The following is a 22652-nucleotide window of genomic DNA, read 5'->3' as shown; positions in this document are numbered from 1 at the left end:
CAATCATGTTAAATTAAACTTATTTAATTTGATCCTGCAAATGAATAGAATAGACCTACTGTACATAAAACGTAAATGAATATATAAACATTTTTATTAAAGAACTGGTAATAAATTGTGTTGATGATGGTGGTGGTGATTACATCGAGAAATATTTATTTTCTGTGCTTCTGTCACTTGTTCTGCTCTGAAACACGCTGAAACCCCGAGGAGATTATGAACAAAACGCTAAGAAGAAATCTTGAACATAATGAATGTTATTACTATCTTAGCGTTCTGGAAATATGGAGTTCGCCTTCAGAGATTATCTCATGATATTACGACACAATCTTATTGATTTTCATTATTTTGTAGTAATTATCGTAATTATAGTAATGATATTTTTGAACATCCTTTGTGGTTGCAACATATTTGCAACCAAGACCTCTTCAAGTGACATCTCTATCCAATGCTTTTGCTTCAGTAAAGTCTCATTTTACAAACCTATGGATCACCAATTGGCTCTCTTCTGACAAAGGAAAAATTTTACAGTCTGTACAAAAGAAACCAAATGACCTGGAAATGTACAAAAACTTGCCCAGATATGTTCAAACATTTTTAACAAGAGCCAGAACAGGTCACACTACCACACAATTGTACCTACACTGATTTCACATTTCTGATAATCCTACTTGCCTGTGGTGTAATAATTATGATGAAGATCTTCTATACTGTCCAGCCATAAACCACAAAAGAAGTGAATTAAAATCATCAGTACCAGTTGCAGAAGACACAGCCCTGCAGTATATATTGACTGCACCCCATCTCTGGCTACTAGCAACAGGCATCTATAATGAACACCGATCAAAATACCCCTCATTTCTTGTGAAAAACAACAACTGAATAGACTAGAGTGGACTATAGTGGACTTCATGTTATCAGCAAACAGCTGGATATATTAAGAAGACTGATTGATCCTTTGTGACCGGTTTTCCTTTTTTATTTCTTTTCCTATAGGTGTCTCCCACTTAGCCTACCTTTGTTTTTTCTGTTTAATCTCTTTTATTTTATGCTTTAATATACATATGAGTAGAACGAGATTATTTCCGGTTTGATTTTTGCTCGCTCATTGGTTGGTTTCAAATTTTTCTGTCGGCGAGTTGGAGATCTGCTTTGATCTGGCGTGGACAGGACTGGGTTAATTGGTTATAAACAGCGAGGTGGACTGGTGCTAGAAGTGCTCCTATCTGGGAGCGACCGTAATCGGGGATTGCTTTAGATGCCTGGTTCTGCTGGTTTGCCGATGGTCGGGCTGTTTGGTCAGAATTATATATTGTGAGACGTGAATTGTGTCTCAAAGAGAGCGATAGATATTTATTCTAATTTTAAATGATATTTTCTATTTGATTATCTGATTTTTCAAGATTATTATTCTAAGTTTCGTTAACTGTTTTGGTTATTTAAGGTAATTATGTCTTCACCCTCATCCGCTACTTTCATATATACTTATATGCATAGATATTGTTTTATGTTGGGTTAATTACTTCATATATTCCGTATTATATATATTTATTTGGAAGTGACGTGAGACAGTGAGTACGTATGCGTGGACTGATATGCCATTTATAGTGATTGTGATTGATATGGGCATACGTTATCCATTTGCAGGATTTTAGTAAGTTTCTGTTCTATCATCTCGTGTCTCGACTAGGTAATTCACTTTGATTATTAAAGGTTTTCCTTTGTAATGAGAGAGAATGAGTTTGCTTTTTCTCTCTCTTTTGGTCGTTTACTGTTTTCGCATCACTACTAGTTGCCTTCCGGCCATATATTCTGGTTCTAGGAGCTTCACTCGAACTGCTGTTATTAATTATCTAGTCCCATTGCTGTGTTCTCTGTTTATTTATACATATACAGGGTCTTTCATAAGTAGCGAGTCTATTGAAAAATTAACTATTTTGGATAATTTTTTGAAATGATGTTCATCCTCACGAGAAATAACCCTTTCCGGTGCCGTACAGTCGATTTGGATACAAACCCTCCCCTCGCCGCCAGAGCTATTAAACGAAAGAATGGTTAGTTTTTTAAACCTTAATTAAAACGCATAAATGTAAAAACAGTTTCAATTGTTGATAAATTATGGTGTTCAATTTTCAAAATGTCTTCCGTTCTACTGAATGCACAAATGTAAGGGCGTATCAAGTCTTCATGGACTCTGATGAGCATGTCAGGCGTAACCATTTGTATTGTGTGTTCAATTCGTTCCACTAATTCAGGAATAGTGCTTGGTTTAGTCGCATAGACAAGATCCTTGATGAATCCCCAGAAAAATAAGTCCACGAGAGTCATCAGGTGACCGCGGAGGCCAACGGATTGGGCCTGTGCGACAAATCCATCTGCCTGGAAACACTTCGTCTACGGAATAAATGTTTAATTTGAGAGACACTGTTTCAAAGTTCAAACCAGGCAGCAATTTTTCTCTTCTGCAATAACGTTAAGTAGCTGCGTGGCATTTTATCATTTCAGGTCTATCACAACGATGTGTATAGGCACGGCCATGTGCCATTATCCTTGGTGTATAGAAAGCCATGCTCCAAGTCATTTTAAGTTGGCTTCAAATGCACATGACACATGGATAAGTAGCTTCCTCTGGCGGCGGGAGGAGGGGGTGTTTATTTGCAAATCGTCTGTACGGCACCGGGAAGGGTTCTTTCTCGTGAGGATGAACATTATTTAAAAAAATTATCCAAAATAGTTCATTTTTCGATAGACTCTGTATATAGATATACGTATTAAACAACCAAATTTAATATTACTATTTTTAATTATATTTTTCATTGTCATTACCGTGTTTTATTTTAATAAATTGTTGTTAAGGTAAATATTTAATTTTTTGGTATCGTTAACTCCCTCCTTTCCAACGAGGTTGTCATCATTATTCAAGGGTTTGCGGGCGAATCTCGGTTAAAGGTGATCCAAGACGCACACAGGAAAGTATAAGGAAAATATTTAGAGAGGTCTTCGGGATTGAACTGTTGCTCACAATGAATCTTACATGCGGAACGATAAATGTCCAAGAATTGTGGTAGAACGTAACATACAAAATACAAATGCAAGTAAGTGCTGCTACATTATTCTAATTGCAAGAAAGATAATTACTTCTTTTATAGTTACCTGCGAGATTGGATGATACTATATATGGCTGGATTTGTGAACGTGGGATCATCCAGTTCATTATGACCCCATTGTCTGTAGCAATTGAGGTCAACAAATACATCCTTTCGGAAGTGTCGTTGGTATTCACATGCTAAACGAGTTGCTCTGACTACCATCTGTAAAGTACAACAATCGTATTACTGTTGAACTCGTGATATGTCTGTATTGCATAGATTTTTACATTAATGTAAATAAAATTATCAATGGCAGATTTAAAAATTCAATTTGTGTATTTTAGTTACTTTATAAATTAAAGAAGCTAAATTTCGTAATATTATGAATAATTATTTACTTTTAGTGAATTAAAATCAGATCTATATTATTTTAAGAAAAGAAGGTTCAAGTTTGATATTTCAAAAAGTTCATTACTTAGCACATACTCACTTTCTAATATATACAGGGACATCATTTTATTTTTACTAACATTTCTAATATCAACCTGGCTATACCTTTGGATTAACGGTTGAGAACCGGAAACACTGTTTGCTACCCCCTTCCACGGCTGGAGTTCGATGATACTGGTGTAAAATTAAAACAAACCACTTTACTAGGTGTAGGAGGAGAGAAAAGTAGTTCATCCATTTACGTAAACTAGGAAATATCGCTATTTTGAGTTTGATAATTTTTATTAGGTTTTTTTTAATCAAAATACAGTACTGTATTAACAATAAGTGTTTTTACTCACGAACTGAGTTATCCATTCGGGCGTATTCATTATGCAAAGTATACTATGCTGTCTACAGCACATTAGTGTACAATATAGAGAATGGAGTTAAATTGAAAAATAATCATAATATGGATAATTAAATACATTTTTGAAAATGGTGACCGTTCATTTCGAAATAGGCTTCAGTTCTTTTGTGCATATTATCGCACTATAGAGTATTGTACCTAATTCCAATTACCAGTTTCGTCCTTCGTACTAGTAACTCATGTTGAAATAATTCTGTACCTACTCTATAAAAGAGTACCTTACGTACTGTAAATTCAATCTTCACTTATGCTCGATCCGAAAAGATAAAATTACTCACAAGGGATTCTTTCGGACCTTTCGACGAAAATCGCCACGAAACTTTCTGGGCTGAACAAGCATGAGGCCAAAGTAATTGGTGTGAAGTGTGGTATTTCGCAATCATTTGCTACTCCTAAAACAAGTAGGGTTTGCAACTGTAATGTTTGTAGTCATAGAGTGCCTAACATCATCTACATGTGAAATATGATGCATATAAATGACGAGATGACGTACAACAGATAGATTTGTAAACTGTATATACGTACCTCATTCTAACTCATGGTAATGTGGTGTAAGAAGGCAGTGCTGCAAACAAAGTTGAATGTTATACCACGAGCAAATAATTGCGGAACTGCAATCAGTCAGGAATGCTGCATATGAAGAATTCGCGGGAAAAACGATGAATGTCACATTTCTGTTAAGAATTAGATAATGATCTAATTGAATCTATAACTGCAAGATGTAGTGCTGTTTCTATAGAAAATAAAGGAAAGGATTACTGTATTCATGGTGATAATTCTCCTTTTTACATATTTTTCATAAGAACAACATTAAATTTCGTAGTGATCCATTGAATTAGATAATGACATCAACCTTAAGAAAACTGTGACATTCATCGTTTTTCCCGCGAACTCTTCATATGTTAAGATCAGCAAAATTTATGTTCAACACCTTACGGAACGGAAGTGGCATGTCCTGTGACACGTATCCAGACGCCTTCCTCGCATAGCGAAGCATAGGCTGGTACTGTGGTGCACTCAACTGATTGTATATCAAGGGATGCAACTTGAAAATGAAGATCCTATCATGCAGCTTGACGACATTTCCTTCATCATAACGTATGGTCTCTTCAATGCGTCGCGCAAATAGTCTGTACTGGCGAAAAAAAGTAGACGTCTGGAGGCTGAGAGTACTTTGTGGTTTTAGGTGGTATGATTTTTGTGTGTAAATTTAAATCCTTGTTTCCGAAGGCTCTGGCCGACAAACCTGTGTCTGTTTGACTGGACCATGAATCCAGCAGCAGAAGCGATGCTCCCTTTAGTTCAGGTTGCAGTACTTTACGCATCCAGGATGGTACGAGAGCTGTTGACATCTTACCACTGGTGCTGCAGTCATATTCTATATTTGGAGGTTGGTTACGTTGTAATGTTTCGGAAACACGTTTGCCAAATTTACCTCCCGCTTCCTGAAAACAGATGTACAATTTCTTTGCGAGGCGTCCTGACATGGAAATAAGGACCTGAATGGTGTAGGAGTGAGTAGTAGATGCCACGCTTTCAACAGTTGCTTCAGTTTTCTTTTCCCCGGTCATTGATAGTGTCCTATTTGAGGTAATTTCATACTCAAATCGACTTTGATCCGTATTGAACACCATGTCGGCATCAAGTGCATTAGCAGAAACGTAGTCCGTAACTTCTCGCACAAACTCCAATGCACTGGTCCTCACGTCAGTACCAAGAGTAACATCCCGTCTAATAATGAATCTTGTAATCTTGCGTGATATTATTTTGTAGCAGCGTTTGAATTGGTGGAGGAAATAATTGCTGGCTTTAAATCTGGGAATGCCCATGAAAATAGCTGCTTCTTTCGCCCAAGTCTTTAAATGCCAGTAGTGAATTGCGTTTCCAGTGTTACGCGCATTCCTGAATTTGGTGTACATATGCTCTCGAATGCGAATATGTTTGTTTTCTTTCGTACCACCTCTCTGAAGAGCCTTTACTATTTGCCAATGATGTCTTGAATTTTCGGGAATTTGCTGCAACGCTTTTCTTTCCAATCTTGACACTGTCATAAATCCTTTGTATTGTTATTTTAGATAACTGCTCGTGGATGCTTTTCCGTTTGAATTTGGGAGGTGATGGTTCATAGGAACTGGAACTGGTTGCCGTGTTATTAACTGGACTACCGAGCACATCGTTATCTTCAGATAAAGTGTCCGATGTTCCATCACTATTACAACACAATGTCTGTCCTTCCAACATGTCCATGCCGCCACTGACATATTTCTCCAGGATGATAAACAACTCCCGTGCAATTCGCCTGTAGATGTACGTTGGATGCGTGTTGTCCGCTGAGTAATTCTGTGTCACTTCATTCACCAGTTCTGTACCACAGCATGAGGGTTACAATTCATTTTGATAAACACACAATAGTATACACGTATTTCACTTACAGTATTCTTTAACACACAAACAAGCCCATGCCCTAAATCGTATTGTCTAGTCACTTACGGTTATACAAAACGCACTTATTTACACAAAATAGGAGACCTACCAGGCATGCGCATTATCACAAAATAACATCCTGTCTCTCGGGTACAGCGTATTTCATAACTTACGACTACAAACATTACAGTTGCGAACCCTACATTTATACGCTTTGTTTTAGGGGTAGCAAATGATTGCAAAATACTGCACTTCACACCAATTACTTTGGCCTCATGCTTGTTCAGCCCAGAAAGTTTCGTGGCGATTATCGTCGGAAGGTCCGAAAGCATCCCTTGTCATACATGCTATCTACTGTCCGTCCAAATGGTTGTGTCGCAGAGTCGTAGAAAGAGGGGGAAATCACGTGACAGTTGCTTAACGAGGCCCTTTTATTTAAGTTATTTTAAACAGTTGCATAATATTACGCAGACGTTCAATTCCTAACAGAAATTAATATTTTCAGAAAAGACCTAAGACAGCCCAGCCACTAGCCTTTACAGAGGAGCGAGCAGAAGCGGGTGGGGAAACCGGGATGCGACATAGGCAGGCGGACGACAGTACCTGTGCGAAAATATGATTCAATATTGAAAGCTCTTTCATCACTGGAAAACGCGAACATATTTCTGGAACGTACTGTACTCACTAACTCAGTACTGTTTACTATGACCGTAAGACGACATTGACTGCATACGCGACCTTGGTTCTGTGTGGAGGACGGTTGGAAGTTTACTAGTAGAGGAGGTGGGAGCGGAGTGCATTCAAAAACTCAGCTACAATAAAAATTGAAGTAAAAATAAAATGATGTCCCTGTATAAGGAGATACAGACAACATTTTCGCTGAAAATACAATAACAATTTTCATAATTTTTCTTGACTACTACTTCTACAAACATTGTAATCACTGCATTATGTTTTAGCACCGAAGAGCAATAATTGCAATCAACAACATGTCAATGTCTAGTACTACTGTTGATTATTGAAGACGCTGGTTTAGTGTTTCCCAACAGAGAAAATCAGGAAAGTTTTTACAACGAACTTACTACTTGATTTGTCGGAAAGTCCTAAAGAAAGAAATTCTAGACTTTAGGAAAAGTGACTATAAGCATTATTTTCATGAACAGAGTAAGATAATTTTTACTTTGTATACCGTACGTGAATTCTGTGAAGATGATACATGAAATTTCATGTCGCTTAAAAAATCAGTTATTTAAAATGCTGTATAAACTGTTGATGGAAATGGTAATTTTTAAATGATACTTGGCCAAAGGAGTCTCTCATTCAGCATGGAATTTCCTAGCATTCACTTAGATACCTGGGAAAAACCTTAACAAAACCCAACCAGGTGATCCGTCCAAACGGAATTCAAACTCGACGTCCTGGCGCAGCCACGGAGCACGAGTCCCTCTCGCTAACCTATAGATTAAACCGATGACTTTGTCACTTACTTGGTAACCCTATGTAAAATCAATTATATTCTGGCTAAAAAGTAATATTTTTGCGCGTGCAGGTGACTCCTTTGTGAGATTTTCTAGGGAGCTGATGAACTCGCTACCAGTGTTTTCGTTCATGTTGAAAGTGGCGCTAATTCAGAATAAATAATATACACCAGTATTTCGCGCACGTTTAGCGAATTCATTACGATTATATTTTGATCGTGTCACCTCGTAGTTAAAACAGCTGGCATGCAAAGGGTAATCACCAGACTTCGAGACTTCGGACCCAATAGAGCAGTTCAGTGGGAAATCCGCATAACGATGTACTGAGTATAGTGGTAAAGTGTACAGTGGGTGGAGGTATTGTAGAATGAATGCCAACAAACACGCAAAGAAAAACGCTGTGGATTTGAAGGTTCTGACGAATAATTTGGTTTTTATACAAACCTATTGTCAAACTGTGTCTAAAACTACTACACGGTTAGAAAAGTCAGAGCAAGAGATGCCGGAAGCCTTCAAATTAATTGAGGAAATGACACAGAGAATTAAAGAGACACCAAGTACATCGGTTACTGAACGTGTAAAACAGAAGTGGAAGTAAAAATAACGGATATGGAACATTGTGTAATGTAAACAGCAAATTAGTGGACATAGAACCACCCGAGAGTAAAGGATTGTCTCTTAGAGACTGCAATGATGTTAGGTTTTTTCGCAGCTTTTCACAGTAACTGTGTTTGGCAGATAACCAAAAAATATTTACGTTTGAGACACTGAAAATGTATTTTGTAGTGCATTATAATTCGGTACTGTAACTGCACTTCCTAAAGACGATCAATAGGATAAATGAAGAAATTAAAATTGCTACTTGTTTATTTCCACCATTAACACTGTGTATAATTAAACACAAATGCTTATAAAGATAGGGGAATAAATGCTTTTCACATTCTTTGACATTGTCACTGTGTAATATATATTTACCTTCAGAATGTAGTGGGTGTTCCCCATACTACCGTACTCTACTCTAAACAGCAACGTTGTTACCTCAACACATCTCTATCTACCTGCAGCGAGTCAACAACCTATAGTACAAGCACAGTAAACTTATTGTATCGGGTCCAAAGTCTCGAAGCCTGGTTATCACTAGACCTCGGGAGTGCGGGCCCTAATACGGAGATTGCAGTTGACTATGCACACAGGTATTGAGTATGACGCAAGTCTCTCTCGCCTTTCGCCGTACTGTTTCGTGCATCGAACCCGAAACATTCAGAGCATGTTTAGCTGTCATACTGAAGAGTTGCATCTGTGAAATGACACATATTACAATGTCTAATACAACTCGCTCACGAAGTGCAGTACTAAATAATTTAGTCGAACAATTCGGACGCGATATTTTTAGGCTGTTATAGAAGGAGAACGTGTTGTATGTGTCGTGTGTAATTTCAGATTATTACGAACTAAGAAGTACTATTTTGAAAGACACCGTAATAGCAAAGCTCACAAGGAAAATGTTGAACGCAATTCAAACAAGAACCAATCCAGTTCAAATAGTCGGTCACAATTCAATATAGACTTATGTGATATGTTGGTATACACAAACATTCCATTTAGAACTTTAGACAATCTCCACTTTAGATAGTTTCTGGAAAAATACACAAATCAACATATTCCAGGAGAAGCAACAATACGTATTATTTACCAATTTCGTACCAGAATACGATTTCCAAAATTCGAGAAAGCGTAAACGATCAGAAAATATATGGGTTTCAGTTGATGAGTCTACAGACGTCAGTGGTAGATACGTGGCAAATGTGGTGGTCGGTATACTTTCCGAGAACTGTGTAGGAAAAAAATTTGTGCTAACTTCAGAGAAACTGGAAAAGGTAAACCATGCAACTATTGTCCAAGTTTTTTATAAGGCTGTGCGCCTTTTATGGTCGGAAAGGATAAAATATAATAATGTACTTCTTTTTGTCACTGATGCAGCTCCATATATTATTAAGGCAGCAAAACAGCTTAAAGAGCGGTATTCCAACATGGTGCATTTAACTTGTCTGGCGCACGGATGCAAAATTCCGTCGACATCGCATCAATTACATAATTACGAAATGTATGATTATTGTATGTATGCAATTCATATACTCAAGACTGTACTTCTGAAGCACGCACAGTGAGTTGCTTGCCTGAGAGTTCATTGTAAACTCGCCACGGAACGCTCCAGTCATCTTAACTTGACGGTAAAAGGCACGCACTTACGCAGTTTAGTAATCACAAAGGTGTAAGTTCACTATTATTTGAGTGCAGGTGGCAGACAGTTAATCTTGTGACGCAATCAAATTCCCAAATAAAAAAGGACATGAAACTTCAACAAGATACATTCTAAGGATCAATGCTGAGCTAATCCTGCCAGTAGTCAAATGTCGAGATGTTTCCACTGTACATGCTCATCCTTAACGACGTCTGTATCTCACTAAGTTTCCGTACAGTAAACCTAAACACAACCGCTAGGATCAGAGGTAATCAAATGATCGATGACAAAAAATACTCTATGAAAATTACTTGACAGATCGTATGAAAGTAACAGGTTAGACTACTCAATACATTTATTATATTAAGGATTGTAATCGTTTTGGATAGACAGTAGTTGGGATAGTTAGAGACGACAATAATCTCTGTCTATTCACATCGAGTCTTTTGAATTTCTGCTGTGTGATGAAACTTAACATTCCAACGTTTAAAATTGTAATATAGTTCCAGCACTCAGTTGAATACCCAAAGTTAATGTTGTGAATACAATCACAATCCACCATTGTAGATGTTGAGTATTATATTATAAAGCTATGTAAAGTATAAAATAATTAAAATATAGAACAGGATCATAACGAATAACGAAAAAACTCTTAGTTCTATTATGGAAGCGGGATGTTCACCATGTAAATGGGCTAAATAGAGATATAGAGTAGGCAGTAAGAGGAAGAGTATAAGTAATGGATTTTATATTGGAAAAAAAGAAACATTAAAGTTAATGGTTTAAAATATGAGGGTTCACTATTTTTGTTATGTAATTATGGGGAATTGCATAAATTAGTTAAGAAAAATAACGGTATTAGGTTAGTAAATGAAGAATTAAGAGTATCAGATTTTAACCTAGAAAATTTTAAATAGAAAAGTATGAGTTACTTATATCCTGTCATACTTATTGTTTTTCTTCATTTGTTATTTTACGACTCTTTATCAATTGCTAAGGTGTCTAGAGTCTGAATGAGATGAAGATGATAATTCCAGCGAAATGAATCCAGGATCCAGCACCGAAAGATACCCAGCATTTGCTCTTAATGGGTTGAGGGAAAACCAGCTAACGAAGTAACTTGTCTTAACCAGGATTTGAACCCGAACTCGCTCGTTCCACGGTCAGACGTGCGAACAGCTACTCCATTACTCATTGTTAACTTGTAATCATTGTATAGTGAGTGATGGCGGATTAAGAACTGGGCTCTATCTAATCCGCAATGACGTGCGTACAGAAAGAATAAATAAATAAATAAATAAATAAATAAATAAATAAATAAATAAATAAATAAATAAATAAATAAATAAATAAATAAATAAATAAAATCATAGTCTACCGTTGTGGTGTAGCGGTTAGCATGTCCGACTGCGAAACGAGCGTGCCCGGGTTCAAATCCTGGTTGGTACAAGTTACTTAGTTGGGTTTTTTCCGACGGTTTGTTCCTCAAACAATTGAAGCAGAATTGCTTTCACCATTAGATCTCGGACTCATTTCGTCTTAATTAATTTAAACTTCATCTTTCAATAGTTTCAGGTCGACCGAAGATGTACTAGATGTACCGTGATTTTCCCAGAGATGACATGTAAGGGAGCTGCACAAGTCCTACGGCACAGAGGGGCTTTTATAGCTGATCTGGGGCGATGTGTAACTGAATCCATAGATGACACCAAATAGTAAATCACGATATCTACAGTAATGCGATTATTAGGTCAATAGCATATAGAATGCAGCAGGAATGTAATAATGTGACTTGCATACAGTTGCCATCGATCTGAGGAAGTTACAGAAGTTCCAAGGGGACGGAGAATAAATTATGGTTCTGGATGTTGTAGCTAAATCGATAGGTGGCACCAAACAATGAATTACGATAGTTACAGGAATGTAGTCCTAAGCACTTCAATAATAAGAAGTTTGTCGGCAGAATAAACGTCAGATTGCTGTGCATGTCTTCATGCCCTCACCAGTATTTCGATGGCTGAGAACCAGACTGTTATAAGTCCAACTTTTTATAAGAAAAAAATGTGTTTCATTGTGTTCCAGTTCTTGTCTGCATATATGAATCGAACAAAATTATAAATATTCCTCTTCATAAGGTTGCTATGAAGCTATTCCAAAGTGTTTCATGAAATTTCGAGTGTCAGGAGCTTAAAATAGCTCTCCTGAAAAAAAAAATAGTAAAATGGTCTTGGAACAGTCTGGTTCTGGGCCATCGATTTATTGTTCATGGGTAAGTTAGTTAATAATTATTGTATATTCAATACAAATTCGAATTTTATTTTAAAAGTTAAAATAAAATAACTACAGTTTTACCTACTTATGATCGCAGACTTTTGTTGTAAGTCAAAGCTTGTTTTGGGAATTTTTCAGTCTTTGCATGATTGTTTTGTAAAGGTTATTACGTGTTAGAGAAATCTATAGTCTTGAATTTGTCTACGTACACTGGCGTTCAAATGTATATGACCTACGATTTTATGAACGTATAAATGAGCTTTTTAACCGCGCGATAAGTCAGAACCAAATATATAACAAATTGACAAACTTTGAATAGTTCCACTAGTTCTCAATAGGTGACACCATTATTGGGGCGATTAAAAAGTGTGGGGGAAAATTATATAGATTAAGCATACATTAATCTCATAGTTGACAATATCAGTGGTTTCCAGATAAGCCGACTGTTGTTTTACAGTTAGAGAAAAAGCGAATTCTATAATGCGGGTATATTTATGTACGATTGGCGACACTATTATATTTGCCATCTATTCATCAAAGTAATAACCAAAGAAGCCACACTTACTCTAACAAATTATCGATTACTATCGATTGTAGGGTCAGACATCTTTGAACGTCAGTGTACATAACATGAAAGGGTCTTGTACCGAGGTAACTGAGAGGACTTCTAAAGAAATGGCAAGAATTTGTAACACACCTCTGAGATATAATACTTGAAGGGAAATGCTGCTGTTGCTGATTGATGATGATTATGATTATGACGACATATACAGGGTGATTCACGAGGAAAGGTAAAAAAATTAGGATGTGAATTCTGAAGTCATTCTGAGTGAAAACGTTCATATGAATATAGGTCCGTTTTCGAACGGTTACGGAGATATGGCTCTTTGATTTCACAAAAATTCTGAAATTCCATTGTACTAACTCTCATTTAGAGGCAGATAACTGACAAATTTAAAGTTTATATTCACGTATGCATACACCTAATATTCTAGAAGATGGGAGTCGATGTTTTCACATATTTTCAAAGATACCTCCTCCTGCTTCAACGCACTGTTGCGCTCGGGCGTGAATCGCGCTCATCGCGCGGTAGAGTTGCACGTAACTGTTCTTTATGCTGCGTATAAAATAGGTCGATTAGCGCCTCTCTCGTCTCCCCGTTCCTTTGCTATACTAAGTCTTTCATCCAGCCCCATAGACAGTAAATACTCTTCGATATGGTACCGTTCTGTTCGGAAAGCGTCGTTCATATTCAGCGACGGCACGCAAGGAACTTCCAACGCACAAAACATAAACATACACAATATCGGCGTATTCTGCTGTCGAAAATTTATAAGGCATCTTGAAAACAACAACTTAACACTTTCTATAATTTTGCCTGTATAACTACTGTACTGTAGGTAGCTGACTTAACTGCTGTGAACCGATAAGTGATAGCGTATTTGTTGCGACATTTGTAATGCCCCACCACCCGGTTTGTTTCTCTTCTCTTATCTACATCGCTCACAATGGAGATTCCAATGTTACGTCATTCATCGATGACCTTGTTTCACGACAGCAGCATATGGTAACGTCTGATTCACATTGGGGCGAGACGATTTACCAAAAAAAGTGCATCTAGCTCCGCCATCGTTCGAAAACAGACCTATGTTCATATGAACTTTTTCACTCAAAATGTCCTTAGATATCGTATCCTAAATTTTTTACATTTCCTCGTGAATCACCCTGAGTGACAACAAAATATATAGGCCTACCTCAGGAAAATCTCCATTAACGTGAATGACAGGAGACAAGATCATCTTGGCAAGATCAGTACAGTATCTGGAAGAGCGGCCTCTGTCGGCAGGTGTGGTGAAGCCCAGCTGGTTGTTGACTACCAGGTGAATTGTCCCTCCTATCTCGAAATTTGGCACCTGACTGATTTCCAGAGTTTCCTGGTTCACTCCTTGACCTGTAAACGCTGCATCACCGTGGATCTAAACATCCAAAATATTAATCATTCTTACTCTCATTATCAATTAAAATCACAACGTCTTGCATTCTCAAACTTGCCTGAATATTGAGTACTTTGTCACTCCACTGAGATGAAGATTCCGGAGAGTATCCTCCCTCTTTGAATGACTGCTGCCGACCTCTTGTTTTTCCCATAGACACTGGATTTACAGCCTACATTTACACAAGAGGAACAAGGTGTTTAGCCATTACTTTGTTTGCTTCATTATGCAATAGTTTCACAATAATATATTTCAATTATATGAAGTCTGCAGTTTTATTGCATAGCTACACTATCTCGAGGCATGCAACGATAGAAAGATAGACTACTGTCTCCTTTTCCAAATCTTAAATGGATTGAATAAAGAGAACTTCAACATTTTACTTGAATTTTCTGCAATCATTCAGCGAAATAATTCTTCTCTTTATAGCTTTGCAGAGATTAAAGCAAGTTCTTTCCGTGGATAGTCGATTCCGTCTCGTGGTCAGTTTTCTATTTCAGTTCCGTCAAAAGAATTTTGGATCATGCGTCAATTACATCCGAAAGATTTTCGATCACTATTCAATTCCGTCCCAAACATTCTTCTTAGCTTCAATGCTAACACAAATAATTCCCTTCTCATTTTTCAGACTTAGGATCGTCTGTAACGTAACAAATTTACTTGTTTTCATGAATGTTACATGTAGGTTAAAATGTTGTTTGTAGCATTTTTGCCTTACAATATAGTGAGACTTGAAGTCATTAGTCAATTTCTAAAATTATGTATGTAAAATCTTATATCATACCGTCAACTTATAAATTATTTAGATAGAAACTTCTATGATACAGTCAACTTCCGATTCTTTTTTAAGTAAAAACTTGTGTGATGCAGTATTAATAAAAGTCAATGTATCAAAACTTCCCTGATGAAACTCAGCAATTTTTTCAAGAAGAATCATTTTCTTCTCCCCACCCCCCCTTTGCCTTCTTAACGGGTAGAACCGACTAATTACGTAGTTTTAAGTAAGATTTACTTTGTGTGTCCTTCAGTTTTCTATAAAATTGTAAATATTAGGATGAACAGAATAAAAACACTATTAAGCCTCGAACGAAATGATTAGCAGCCATTTGTAGCTCCCATCATAGTTGCCACAAATTCTACCCATCAGTAGCGGCTCGCCGTGAAGGAAATAGGTGAAGTGCTGTTCACATACGCAAATGCATGAACAGTTTTACAAATATATGAGTAGGCCTACTATTTGTCAAAATTTTACTAGTTCCAGAACACATGCAAATAGGAAAATTAATTTATTTGAGGAGTCACCTAATTTCTTGCTTATCAAGTCAATCCTCCTGTCTTTTAATGATGTAACGTTATTTGGGAGGCCGGAGGGAAAAAGACCTTTGGGGAGGCCGAGACGTAGATGGGAGGATAATATTAAAGTGGATTTGAGGGAGATGGGATATGATGATAGAGAGTGGATTAATCTTGCACAGGAAGGGACCGATGGCGGGCTTATGTGAGGGCGGCAATGAACCATCGGGTTCCTTAAAAACCATTTGTAAGTTGTAAGTAAGCGTTCCGAGTAAAATTTTCAGTCCTTTCAAACAGAAAAGTTTCTTTCATCGGAAGAATTTTCTAAAGTTATTTTATGCAACTTCTCTATTTTCTTAGCACTTTTAAAAAACGAAGAACAAATGTAACTGTAGGTCGTCAAAAATTTAAAACATCATTTTTATCCTCATGTTTAAGTATATAAAACGACATTTCTATAAATTACAAATCGTGTAATTTTCCGGATACATATTTCGCACATATTTATCAACATTTTCTAAGTACCGGTATCTAAATATATGTATAATATCACTATAATGATTATTCACATAATATACACTATGATGTAGTTAGTATACACTATATACACTTATCACTAGTATGTTCTCAATAGATTAAATAAGAAGTTAATATATTCAATAACATGTGTATTTACGCGCCCGTTAAACGTTCAAATATAAGAGCTGGAACAAAACTGGCAAGGTCATGAGTTCATGAAAAGAAATAATACACCCTGCCGAGAAACAACTTTTAAACTTTGAGAATGTATGTGGCGTATATTCCTGATAAAATAACATAGTCAGCTAATTTACCGCTGCAGGGGTGGCTGCTTGGACACAAGGAATGAGGATACTTTTCGTGAGTCAGGTAGTATATAGTGTAAAATTTGAGTGAACATGAATTGAGCGCTAAAGGATTAAAAATGCATCAGTTGAGGCGGGGTAAGTTTTGGGTATACATCAGTTGAGTGAGGGATAAATTTTGGGTATACATCAGTTGAGCGCGGTGGTCAGTTTTCCCTAGGCTTAGGAGAAAATTTGTGTGCTGTGTAAGTCAGGCTTGGTGGAGAAAAATTCGGTCCTTGAGGCTTTCTAATGAGTATAAAGATAACAATACTGACAACGGTAAATGGTTGCACTAGGAATTGGTCTTTCATTTCTTCCTCCAAATGAAGTCAGAGATGCATTTGTTGAAGTTTTAGTTAGCAACCAACTTGTTAATGAAAGTATCACAGCCTTTGCTGATTATTTGGTATCAAATTTCATAGAACCGGATTCGTTATTTCCCCCTGAAATATGGGCTTCCAATACTGTTACATCAGGCAGAACTAATAACGCATGTGAGGCGTTCTACAAATGGTTTTCTCTGAATTTTAAAACTGCGTATCCTCATATATTTGTTTCTTCAAGTCATTATTGGGACACAAACTAGTACATATATTAAAATGAATGACAACGAGAATAGTTAGAATCAATCCTACATATAAAAGGGAGAAACAGTATATGGAAGAATTACTTCGTAAATATAAAAGCGGAAATATTACTAGAATTGGTTTCCTACAGAGAGTGGCCTACTACAGTATTATCCAAGAAAGTAACCTAGATATTTAACAATCCATTGTTGGAACAAATATTTAAAACAAATTATAGGTACGAGCATTTTTACGAGAGCAGCATTTTTAACCATACTTACTTGCCAATGTAAAGAGAGTCCTAAGTCTCTACAAAATGGGAAGGGAAATTGCTGCGGCTCGTGTTAAATTAACCGCCGCGCTCAACTGATGCATCCCAAAACTGACCGCTGCGCTCAACTGATGCATTCAGTTGAGGTAAAATTTTCTCTTGCGCTCAATTGATGAACTCCCTAAAATTTCACAGCCCTTCAACAATAGCCCCCGGCCTTGGAGACCAACTTCAACCCTCCTCTATTATTAGTACCGTTAGATCTGCAAACTGGTTACACCACTTACAATCTGACAGCTCTCCGTAACTGAAAGACTCAGAAACGTACACTTATACAAACTTCCTTCAGTGCGTGACGTCACGTTATCATGGAAGCCAAGTGCTGGATGAGAATGGGAGCCCAAATGATTTCATCTCAACAGTATTGTAAGTTCCTATCGACACCGCTCGGCGATCGTAACAGTTGACATTATTATATTCAACGGACGGTTGCAGGTACTTTTTATACAACAATGCACTGTTCATAAACACTGAAAAAGAGTCTTTTACTTTAGAAATACGATAATGGTAATAAATGGAATTAATTATTAATACGAGATAAAATTGTTTTTTAAACATAAATAGGTAAAGTGGCACTTCATCTACTTAAACTGAATATCCGCTGCTGCTGCTCTCATACTGTTGGAGGAAAGATGGCATCTGGAGCTATTTATGTTTCACAGATATAATACGAAAATTGTTGACTCTGGAGATCTTGTGGTTGAAAAGACATTATTATGTCGTCAGTGAATGCGCCAACTGTAGGTCAAAACATCGCAGGTAACAGAGACAGGTAGCTTTGGAACGGAACTGATTGATGCATTTTTAAAACTAGGGACAGAATTGACGCAAGTATTGTCTGTAAAACATGGTCTCGTTCTTCCTAAGAAAAGTCATAGATTTACTGCACATAAGGGAACTTTGTCCCTGTAAAATAAGTCTCATTTGAGGCTGCAGATTTATTTGCAGAACAATGTATTGTGAGGAAACAGAAGCGTCTGGTAGATGAGAAAGGAAATTAACTTTGAAGAAAATATATGAGTGTGGACACAGTAAGCCAATAGACTTTAGTGCAGACGGGACCAGATAGCGGATCGGACCTCGAAACAAAATTTGGAAAAATTATACAAATGCATTTTATAATATGGAAGAGACCATGTTTGACTCTGTTTGTTTCTCTCCAGCTGATAGTTTTAAAATTACTAGATACGATGTAGCTACAAGAGTAGCCAACAATTTATGATGTTAAAATAATAGAGCGTGTAACTGAAGAACAATGCTTCCCATATAATTCATTATGATCCAATGGTTCGATTTTGACAATGAACAATTCAAACTGCTAATTTGGCTTTTACTGAAGGTTAATTTCTTGATAATCAAACTGGTATGAAACACTGAAATTACAAGTAAATCAGTCTTGTAGTGCTTATAGCCAAAAGATTATGAACATGCAATACTTATCATAGAGAGAAAAAAGTACCTACACGAAAATTTAAATAAGATTATTCTAACTTTATTCACAAGTCTGATTATTTTGGAAACGAAAATTAAAAGTGTTTTAAAATGGTTAGTAGAATACAAATGGTGGGTACTAACTGGCTCCCATGTGACGTCATAGTGGGCGCGGCCAAAGTATGACGTCAGAAGTGGGCGGGGCCAAAGTATGACGTCAGAAGTGGGCGTGGCTAAAGTACGACGTCACGGAGGGGGTGGGGGATTAAAGTATGACGTAGGAAAGGGGCGTAACTTAAATTACGTCATAAATGGCAATCTAAGAGTTCAAGGTTAAAGTGTGACGTCATGCACACGTGCAGGTATGTAATTGAAGTTGTGGCATGACATGTTCATACATGTTTATCTCCTCAATGCAGATGTAATGTCTGCTATGTGTGCAAATATTATGCTGATTCATATCCGGCGAGTTAATTGTAAGGGGGGGGGTTGAAAGACGCAAGTTCATACATGTTTAAAAATCCCATCTACTATGTGTGCAAATATTATGCTGATTCACTCGCACTGCTATCTGCTACGTGTGCAAATATTATGCAAGCTCACATCCGGCGAGTGTGTGAATTGCTGAGTAAAGAATTCACTTGCAAATTAAACACATACATTCTTCTTCTTAAGATTCTAATGTAATGGTAATTTAATTGATGGGGCGGGGGTTGGGTGTAGGAAATTGGAATGGAGGGCATAAATGGTTGTACTTTAAGCCAATTGCTGATAAAAAATTAATATAGCACACTTGTAAATTAAACAGGATGTGGCTGAAGGAGCATAACTTAAAGTGTAACATCATAAATTTGAAATTCACAAATGAAGTTGGTGCGTGATGTAATAATTTGAAATGCACATGTTCATACAAGTTTGTACAGTTAATTGTAGGTGGGGGGTGAAATAAACAAGTTCATACATGTTTGTATATTTGAAAGTGAGATGCGAATGTTAAAATATTCGCTATCTGCTAGGTGTGCAAATATTATGCAAGCTCACATCCAATGGATGTCCTGAAACTGGTTGTACTTTAAGCCAATTGTTGAGTAATTGATAAAAAATATTAAGATTCTAATGTACTGGTAATTGAATTGATAAATAATAATAGGAAATGGAAATTGGAATGCGGGAATTATTGATGGCGTAAATGGTTGTACTTTAAGCCAATTTATAAAAAAAATAATCTAGCACACTTTTAAATTAAACACATACATTCTTCTCATATTATTATTATTATTACTATTATTATTCCAGTGTAAGACATTTTGAAGTAAAATTGAGTGGTTTGTTTAGCGCATTTAATTTAAGCCATACATTATTACCAACATTAAATTCATCAGAACGTGTGACATTATAATTTCGTAATACAGTAATTGTAGCAGATAAATCAATGTAGATGTATATTTTGTGTAATGTTATTACATATGCATAAGTGTGCAAATATTATGCAAGCTTGCTGAATCACTTCCGGCGACGATGCAATTGCTGAGTAATGATAAAAACATGTTTTTGAAGCACCTGGAACGTGTTATATTACACAAATATTGCGTTATGCAAATAATATGCAAGCTGTTAATTCATACCTGGCGATTGTTCTTGCAGCGTCTTTTGTTACACAAATATTGTATTGATTACATGTGCATTATTATTATCATTATTACTATTATTATTATTATTATTATTATCATTACTATTATTATTATTATTCCAATGTAATACATTTTGAGTGGATTGTTTAGTGTACTTAATTTAAGCCATACATTATTACCCGCATTAAATTCATCAGAACGTCACATTATTATTATTATTATTATTATTATTATTATTATTATTATTATTATTATTATTATTATTCCAATTTAATACATTTTGAAGTAACGTTTATTGGTTTTATTTTAAGCCATATATTATTAGCGAAAGTATGATTTAGAGCAGTTCGTAATATTCACTTAAATTCCAGAGTAGTATAATATTATACTGTATTAAGTGGATCATGAAGAAAGTGAAATTCTAAAGAAAGAGATTGAGTATAACATGATAAATTGGAATTTATATTGATGGTAACTTTAGCCTTACAAAAGTAATCAATAAACTAATAAAAACAATATTACAGTACAAAGCAAAGTTACCTAGCTACTGTATCTGTTTTAAGTGTAACATTATTATTATCATTATTATTATTATTATTATTATTATTATTATTATTATTATTATCATTACTATTATTAGCATTCTAATTTAATACATTTTGAAGCATGTGAACGGTCTCATGCAAATGAAATAACACGCAGATGCAATATAATAAATTCTGAGAAAGTACACACTGAGGTGGTAAGAAAAATTTATGGTGCTAATCAGTTACATACGGATTGGTCATTGGTGTTGCCTTGTGGTAATACGGAAATTAGTTTTATAAATGCACCTTCAACACATGAGGACACATATCACCGCAATATCTACATGTGCGTAATCGCTTTCTGCTGAATCACTTCCGGCGAGGATGCAATTGCTGAGTAATGATAAAAAAACATGTTTTTGATTACGCATCATAATGACCACCTGTAGCGTGTCGTGTTACACAAATATTGTATGATGCAAATTCTCGTATTATGCAAGCTTGCTGATTGACATCCGGCAATGCAATTGCTGAGTAATGGTATAAAAATAAAGTTGGAAATGAGGGAGGGGGGGTAAAAATTTGAAATACGAACGCTCATAGTGACGTAACTTAAAGTGTGGCGTCATAAATTTTTAATTGAAGTTGGAAATGTAATAATTTGAAATGCACATGTTCATACAAGTTTGTATAGTAAATTGTAGGTGGGGGGTGAAATAGACAAGTTCATACTTGTTTGTATATTTGAAAGTGAGTTGTGAATGTTAAAATAATCGCTATCTGCTATGTGTGCAAATATTATGCAAGCTCACATCCGGCGATGCAATTGTTGAGTAATAATAAAAGCATTTTTTTAAGCACCTGCACCGTGTCATATTACACAAATATTGAGTGATGCAAATAATATGTAAGCTGTTAATTCACATCCGGCGATTGTTCTCGCAACGTCTTATGTTACACAAATATTGTATTGATTACATGTGCATTATTATTATCATCATCATTATTATTATTATTATTATTATTATTATTATTATTGTTCCAATGTAATACATTTTAAGTGGATTGTTTAGTGTATTTAATTTAAGCCAGACATTATTACCCGCATTAAATTCATCAGAATGTGACATTATTATTATTATTATTATTATTATTATTATTATTATTATTATTATTATTATTATTATTATTATTCCAATTTAATGCATTTGAAGTAACATATATTGGTTTTATTTTAAGCTATATATTATTAGCGAAAGTATGATTTAGAGCAGTTCGTAATATTCACTTAAATTCCAGAGTAGTATAATATTATACTGTATTAAGTGGATCATAAAGAAAGTGAAATTCTAAAGAAAGAGATTGAGTATGACATGATAAGTTGAAATTTATATTGATGGTAACTTTAGCCTTACAAAAGTAATCAATAAACTAATAAAAACAATATTAGAGTACAAAGCAAAGTTATCTAGCTACTGTATCCGTTTTAAGCGTAACTAATATTACACAACAAAACTCTTATCACATTATGCTTTTAAGGTGATATTTGTGAGAAACTTCCTATCATCGGAATATTAAATTATTTTCTCGAAATCTGCTGAAGCATATTCGATATCTGCTCTGTGATGCAAGCCCGCATTAATATCCTGT

General features: G+C 35.8%; 1 protein-coding gene across 5 annotated transcripts in view; it reads right to left on the bottom strand.

Annotated features, from left to right (window-relative positions):
- Positions 1-22652, bottom strand: part of LOC138705069 (2-oxoadipate dehydrogenase complex component E1) — a 201279-nt gene that overhangs the window by 96063 nt on the left and 82564 nt on the right. For all 5 annotated transcript variants that reach the window (XM_069833664.1, XM_069833665.1, XM_069833662.1 and 2 more), the window contains 3 exons: positions 14416-14529; positions 14118-14339; positions 3154-3311 (listed from right to left, as the gene is read on the bottom strand). In XM_069833664.1, the coding sequence (XP_069689765.1) occupies positions 3154-3311; positions 14118-14339; positions 14416-14529 (494 nt within the window). The remainder of the gene's footprint in view (positions 1-3153; positions 3312-14117; positions 14340-14415; positions 14530-22652) is intronic.

This window comes from Periplaneta americana, chromosome 8, assembly GCF_040183065.1.
Source record: "Periplaneta americana isolate PAMFEO1 chromosome 8, P.americana_PAMFEO1_priV1, whole genome shotgun sequence".
Lineage (NCBI taxonomy): Eukaryota > Metazoa > Arthropoda > Insecta > Blattodea > Blattidae > Periplaneta > Periplaneta americana.
The sequence above is the reverse complement of the archived record's forward strand: the minus strand, read 5'-3'. Positions and strand labels throughout refer to the sequence as shown.